We start from the raw sequence: 7751 nt of genomic DNA, 5'->3' as shown, positions 1-7751 counted from the left end.
CTGTGCCATCAGCTAAAGCTATCCCATGCATGGGTTTAATGGACTCAATGAGCCGCAGTTATAAAGGTTTTGAAAAACACATTTGTGCCTGCAGGTGTCATAACCTTCATGCTGCTTACTTACTCAGCACCAGTGCATGTGTCACCATCTTAGTTCTGTTTTTTCCTATGTGGGCTGACCTTAAAGGCCGTTAGCGTCATTCCAGCTTCCTCATAAACTCAGAGAGAGAAGTTCACACCTTGTAATAAAAAGTAATGTTTCAAAATATGGTGTGTGAAGCTCGGGGTGATCGTGCTTAGAAAACACGCGTCAGTCCACCTACATGGGAACCTCTGCTCCATGACACAATCAGCTGAGATTACACAACAATAATATGTCTCACCTTGTGATGTTTGTTATGTAAATATTTCCCCAGCTATTATTCCAACATCTACATGTATATATGTATTTTTGGGAATGTCACAAGGCAGTAATTGTGATATATATTAGGGGGCAGATCTCCCTCAAGATATTGATACAAATATAAACAAACAAAAATTGCTATGCCCTTACTGCCAACCCTGCACTGCTGCCTGAAATAATTATAGCCAATTTAATCACAATCATAAATATGTGAAACAAATGGCCATTATTATTGCTCCTGAATTAAAATTATGTTCTCATGCAGTTGTGCTTGTTGTTTGTGCTTGTTGCTTGTCCAAGTGGCCTTGCTGTACACCAACAGAGGCCATTGCTCAACTGCTGTTGGTACAATCTATGTCAAACACTACACTGTCACTTGGATTTAAATGTATTAAAATGTGTATTTGGAATTTGTTTTAGTTTTTAATACGTTTTTAATTTTTTCCAGGGGTGTGAGGGCGACCCCCAGTAGATTTGGTCCCCTTCAGTGTTGAGTCCATGGCTACCACCTCGCAACACCAATTAATTTTGGACTGAAATCATTTAAATTCACACAAATTTATTAATAAAAACAGATAGAGAACAGTACATATACAATTCATAAGAAATGATGTGGATGTGAAATGGGACTCCCTGATAAACTATGGAAAGCTTGAGAACAAGGGCCCAGACATGAAGCAAACTGTATTTTAAAATGTGTTTATGAACACATGAAAACCCTGCGTTACTATAGTTTATACTGGACATTGTCACCTCCAGCCCTCTCATGCATAGTTAGACAACATAGTACAATTAACAAGGCACTCCATTTCATGACCACTCTGCCCTGAGTGGCAATCAGCACCACTTATTTATACTGTATGTAATGCTCACTAGGATGCAATATTCATTGACATGTTTGCACCTATTAGTCGCCAGTATTCCAATGTTACACTTGTATGTGTGTGAGGAAGACTTAAAATGATTTGTTGGTTGATATTAAAATTACTATAACAGAGCAATTTGTTAGCTGTCACTAAGAAAAAGTAATTAATAGAGATCAAGATGACGTTAAACTTAAACATGAAAGACTACATATAGTCGACTCACGTCTGCAGGACTGAACACAAAGCAGCACAGTCAAACGCTGTGAATGTGATATGCACATGAAATACTGAAGCCTGTGGGAAAAAAAAAATCTGAGAGCATAATCTTTTATGATAATACACGGCATCAGTTACATCATTATTAAACCATTAAAAATGTACATTGGCGCAAAAGGGCAAAGAATCAAATTAGATGAACGGAAGCCTGAGGAAACACTCATACAAATGCAATGGATGTGAAGCAATGGGGCAAAAAATAATATTGTTTGTCCCACAGCAAATGATAGACAGGAAGACTGCTGTAATGCACAGTTATGAAAAACTAAAAATGCTGCAACACTTGTATTTGATATTCTTCATGTAATCTTTGTTCCCCTTCATCTCTCTTGAGAAACACTCTTGACGAAGGTCCAGAGGCATGGGCGGATTATGAGAGAATGGGACCCTGAGCCACATCACACTTCACTACAGGAGCAAAACACACAGTTGTTGTTTTGTGTCTCTTTGTAGTTCAGCATCTTTTTGTGGTTTGTGTCTCTTTGAGGTCATTTTGCGTCAGTTAAGGGTATATTTGTGTCTTTTTTGGTTGTATGATTTCTCTTTGTTACTCGTTTTGTGTATCTTTGTAGTTCCTTTTCATCCCTTTAAAGTCATTTTGTGTCTCCTTGATGTATATTTTAGTCTTTTTTGGTCATTTTGTTTCTCTTTCTGGTTCTTCTATGTCCCTTTGTAGTTCCTTTGCATGTTTTTGTTGTGGTTTTGTGTTTCTTTAAATGTCATTTTGTGTCTGTTAGGGTTTTATTTGTGTATTTCTTGGTCATTTGGTTTCTCTTTGCAGTTCTTCTGTCTTTCTTTGTAGTCATTTTGTTATGCTTTCAATTCATTTTGTGTGTCTTTAAAGTATAGTTTAGTTGTTTTGTGTCTCAATTTGTTCTTTTATGTTTCTTTGTATGTCTTTGTTGTCATTTTGTGTTTCTTTGAGGTATATTTGTTGCTCTTTGTGGTCATTTTGAGTCCGTTCCAGGTTGGTACATGTTAATTTGAGTGACATTTTGCAGCTGAAAGCCAGCAGACCCCTGACACTTTGGGCCCCGGTAGGTTCCTTCAGTAGCCCATCCATGTACAGAGGAACTGAAATGTTAGGTGGGAAGGAAAACTGTGTGCTGGCATCACTGCAGGGAGACCTTACGCTCTTTCAGTTCCCCATGGACTGGCCCACACACTGGGCTTTACCTATTCACAAGAGAAGTGAAATAACCTGGGAATCTTCAAGGACATGAAGACTGCGCTGTCACTGGGTCTCATGAGTTAATATGCAAGTTACATTAATGGGGACATAAATGTGGCCACTGCAGAGTCTAGAGTCAAAACATGCTTGACGAAGGTCCAAAGGGGCCGAAACGTTAGTATGATTTATAAATTGTGATGCTGAGTAAAAGCAGTGAGCAGGATTTTCTTCTCTCAAGACTTAAGTGATAATTTTCAAAGCACCTGTATCTGAGAAAGCTGGATGTGCAGATATCTCCTTTTAAAAATGACCTTCATCTTTATAAAATAAAAAAAAGAAAATGATAGATCCCAAGATTATTGGCACTGTACTGAACTATTGTGTCCTCTGACAGTCTGGTCTTTAGTGCCACCTGCTGTTTAAGTAAGTAAACCAGCCCTACAGTCCCCAGTCTACAGTATCCCACACAGATGGACAACATACTCAGGAGAAACATTCACGTACTGTAGGATCTCAGCACAATAAAACCCATACAAACACAAGCCTACGCAAATAAACATTGCAGAAACACCATCAACCACCTAATTGCATAACCTGACCACATGGGAGAAATAAGAGGAAGTTTTTAAACGTTGCACGCTTCGCTTCTGCTTCACATTCTTGTTTCCATTCCTACAATGAGGACCTCAGGGATATCTCTTGGCTTCTTCAATGGTATAATAGCAGCTTTTTAAAAATACTGTATCTGTGTAATGGCAACTTGAAAAGAACAGTTAACTTATGTTTTTCTCAATTTGCAGCTCCAGTTTTCTGTCTCTTCTGGCTAACAAAGCATGCAGTGGACTCAGCCGAGCTGTCAGCTCCAGAGGTGGTAACAGGAGTGATAGGAGGATCTGTGACAGTCCATTGCCAGTATGACCGTCAGTTCAGAAACTACACAAAGTACTGGTGCAAAGGACAGATATATGAGCTGTGTGAAATAGTGGTGAAGACACCCAAGATGCGAAATAGTGAAAGACACTCCATTGCAGATGACAAGGAGGCAGGAGTCTTTACTGTGACTATGACTTCTCTCAGGGAGAGTGATAAAGATAAGTACTGGTGTGTCATCGCCAGACATGGAAGGAACACCCACACTAGCGTCAGGCTGCGCATCTCTGAGTCTGACACAGGTATGCTTCACGTCATCACATTGTTGTTTGTTGTTGTAGTTGCTGCTACGTTCTTAAAGCTTTTATAGAAATAACCTTCAGTCATATGTGTTGCAACTGTCACTGTATCCTGACAGTAGTACAAGAGACAGATAATCTCTGAAAAAGTCACGTTCTTCCTCCTCATAGGGCTTCTAATGGCATTTGCTAGAATCTACCACATGTGAAGGAAAGCAACCAATCAGAGCCGAGGAGTCTCAAACGCAGCTGTCAATTATCTCAATTACTGCTTGTGAACTGTGGTCAAACTGTCAAACTAGGCAGCGGTGATCAAATATGAATAAGGATTCTGTTGTCAGAAACTTATTTAATCGTACTGTTTAGCTGTAAAATGAGAGTTTGATCTAACTGTGGGCGGTGCTTTATTTTGACTCTACTCTTTTCCATGCAGCTGCCAGGTCACAAAGTTTCTCATTTTACAGCAAAACAGTACACTAAAATATGTCTCTGAAACACTTCCGCTGAGAAATAGGCAATGTAGTAACAAAATCTCAATTCATATTTGATCAGCGCTGCCTCGTTTGACAGTTTGACTGCAATTCACAGGCAGTGATTGACAGCTGCGTTAGAGACTCCTCGGCTCTGATTGGTTGTTTGTATTCAGTCGCTGTGGATTCTTGGAAATGCCATTAGGAGCAGTGAGAGGAAGCAGAGGAACATGATTTTGATCTGTCTCATGTACCATTGTTTGTATATAGACCGTTTCAAACATGACAACATGAACATTCCAAATGGGTCCCTGTGTACTTCCTGTTGGAATGTTTTGCAGCTGACAGGAAGTAAACATGGACCCAAGCTGTTGCTTAGCAATGCTTTTCCAGTGAAACGCCCATTTCACAATGTTTACAATAACTTGCAGGTAAAGAATCTCCACATCATGTATATAGAATGAAACAATGCTGCCTCAGTTGGTTTGCTTTTAGCCATAAAAAAAAAAAGGCTCACCTAAAAAAAATCAATATAATTTTAAGTGCACGTTATATTTAGAATATTCACACCACTTTACCATGGCCTCTCTGATGGGGAACTGAAGCTGTTACCTCGAAGCCACCAGACTCCACTTACGAACACAATCATTTTAGAACACATGTCGCTGGTCTACCGCTGCCTCCATCAGTTAGTGTGAAGGTAAAGCGGTAAAAAATGTACAGCAGTGCATTGCTTAGCTTCTGTGCCAGTAGATTTGGTTTATCAAAGACACAAGTAAAACAACACAGCACATAAAATAAGCAGAGCAGAAACAGTCAACAAGTCGGACCACTGTGTTTAACTATATGTCTTTAAACGTTACAGTTATGGCAGAATATGACAACAGAATTACAAATTGCATGTATAGATTTATGTAAAATTGCAATTGTACATAAATCTACATACATTACATACATTTTACATAAATTGGAAGAATGTAAGTGTTTTCTTAAGTTACTACCTGTAGCTTTAACATGGGGTGTTTACAATAGCACTGCCTTTTTCACTGCAATATCAAACAAACAAAAATATAAATATGATTTATTCAACTCATTATATTTCTCCGCTGGGTATAAAACCATTTGAAACTTTGTTTAGGCCATCATATCAATATATTCAAATAAAAGCCTCACATAAGATTAATTCCTATTACAGTAGGGTTTGCATTCCCTTAATGGGACAGAGGGTTAAATAATTCACAAAAAACACTGAACCATTTTATGACATTATTGAAATGTGCAGTTAAATTTCATGTTCTCAAGGTGATATAGCAAGCCAAAACATATTTAGTTAGGAAATATTGGGCCCATATGGTGGTTCGTAGTATATTAATGTATGTTTCTAGGAGACAGGATTGATCAGTTGGTAAATGCCTTTAGTTGACTTTTAATGCAAAGTGCTCTTTTCTGCAGTGATAACAACAACCGCTGCCACCACAACAGCCAAAACACCTGAAGAAGATGAAGTAAGGTGAGAAGAGTCTACATGGAAAATATACTGTAATTTACATATTGTCATTCAGTGAAATATAAATAAATTATTAATATAATTGAATGAATAAATATGTGAAATTAAATGCCACTAACAAAAGTAATTCAAATCCCCAATTTTTTTCTGTTCCAACCAGTTGGTGGGCGACTCTACGTTGGATCCTCTTTATTTTAATGTTATGTTGTTTGGTGTCGACACACGTCATTGTGTGGAGGATAAAGGCTGCAGGGAAAACACAGCTGCAACATGAAGTTCAATATCAGAACACAAATATCTATGCTTGAAAGTCATGGGTGAATTATAAACTTATTCATGCATCAGCTACAAAACTATTCCTCCAGTGGAAATTCTATCAGTGTGTGAATTAAACAAAGAACCGAACCAAGTGGAAAAAGTGGCTTTCAGGCTCTTTTTCCTTTGGTATCTGAATGATTAAAACCTAATTAATTTCAGTGGCAGGGCCTGAGATAACTTTGGGTCCAAATTTAAAATATCCAATCATGTTAAAATTAGCACCTCTGGAGGAGTGAGGGTTTGGGGTTTTATTTAATTTATTTGCAGAGCTTATAAGGACCATCATAGAGGTTGATATTCTTTTAGGTTTAACCTTCAGTTTCACACATAAATGTCTTGAATGTTATAAATGTCAACTCTTGTTTTGTCCTGGATTTAAAAGACAAAGCACGGACAAATAAGGAAGTTGAACAGTGGTGATATTGTGCTCTGTTATTATACAAGGGGAAGACAAAGGGGTTTTTTGGTAAGTCTTGTGAGATACCAAACAGCTGAAATTAAGTGTTTGTCTCATTGTGCAAACTGGTGACTTCCAGTTACAACAAGAGCTAGATTACATTTAAATTCCTCAGAATATGTGATAGAGGAAGTGACAATTTGTTGGTTGATTTTGTAATGTAGTATTAATTTCAGCGCCATTGTATTGTGTTCTACAGGTTTTCATATTTTTCTGTATGTAATGAACTGTATGTATATAAATGCAAAAACACAAAGAACATGTCTGATACTCAAATCTCTTAATTTCTCTCATGTATCTCTGTTAAATCTAAATCTAACAATCGTCTTGTTAAGATACAGAAGGGCTGTGAAGACCTGTAGATGCAGTTTGGAAGAGGTGGCTTAGTTTCAGGTGAGGATGCAAGCCAAGGTGTGGGGGATTTAGGAGGTGATGTCACCACTTCTGCGGCAGGAATTCTCTGGCATGAACTCCCGTCAAGACAGCCACCATAACCAGAGACAGCTAGCTTTCAAAATAAAAACACAAGAGGGAAACGTGAAGACTGTAAATAAATAGTGGTGGAAGAAGTACTCAGATCTTTAACTCAAGTAAACGCAGCAAAACCACTGTGTAAAAATACTGTGTAATAAGTAAAAGTCATTATGCAGAATGGCCCATTGGCCCATGCATTGATGTGTGAGCATCAGTAATGTTGCAGCTGGTAAAGCTGGGGCTAATTTCATCTACTTTATATAGTGCCAGGTAGCTTAATACATAATTATACATAATTATTTATAAGTTAATTTATATTTTGTAATAATAATTTGAACTTGTAAAGTAATCACTAACTATGTCTATAAATAGTGGAATTAACAAGTTCAATGTTGGCCCTCAAAATGCAGTGTAGTATTAAGTAGTAAATGTGCATAATAATCGTTAAATTAACATCTTCATCTATCTCTACCTGCAGTGATGGGGAGTAACTAGTTACATATAATATATATATAATATATATTATAAATGTAATTGCAATCACTTACAATTACTGAGAAAAAAATATGCAAATAAATTACAGTAACTAATCAAAGTGTTGGAGATAACAAAGGGGTTATATGTGAATATATTCTTTTCAG

The 7751-nt window shown here is 37.5% G+C and overlaps 1 protein-coding gene across 1 annotated transcript; it reads left to right on the top strand.

Moving 5' to 3' along the window:
- Nucleotides 1–3345: 3345 nt before the first annotated feature.
- LOC117258855 (CMRF35-like molecule 1) lies at nt 3346–6886 on the top strand. The gene is made up of 4 exons (XM_033630049.2): nt 3346–3429; nt 3516–3887; nt 5807–5864; nt 6022–6886. The coding sequence occupies exons 1-4, from the start codon at nt 3393–3395 to the stop codon at nt 6167–6169; spliced, it is 615 nt and encodes a 204-aa protein (XP_033485940.2). The 5' UTR covers nt 3346–3392; the 3' UTR covers nt 6170–6886.
- The last annotated feature ends 865 nt before the right edge of the window (nt 6887–7751 follow it).

Source organism: Epinephelus lanceolatus, chromosome 8 (genome assembly GCF_041903045.1).
Source record: "Epinephelus lanceolatus isolate andai-2023 chromosome 8, ASM4190304v1, whole genome shotgun sequence".
NCBI lineage: Eukaryota > Metazoa > Chordata > Actinopteri > Perciformes > Serranidae > Epinephelus > Epinephelus lanceolatus.
This window is presented reverse-complemented; position numbering and strand designations above follow the sequence as displayed.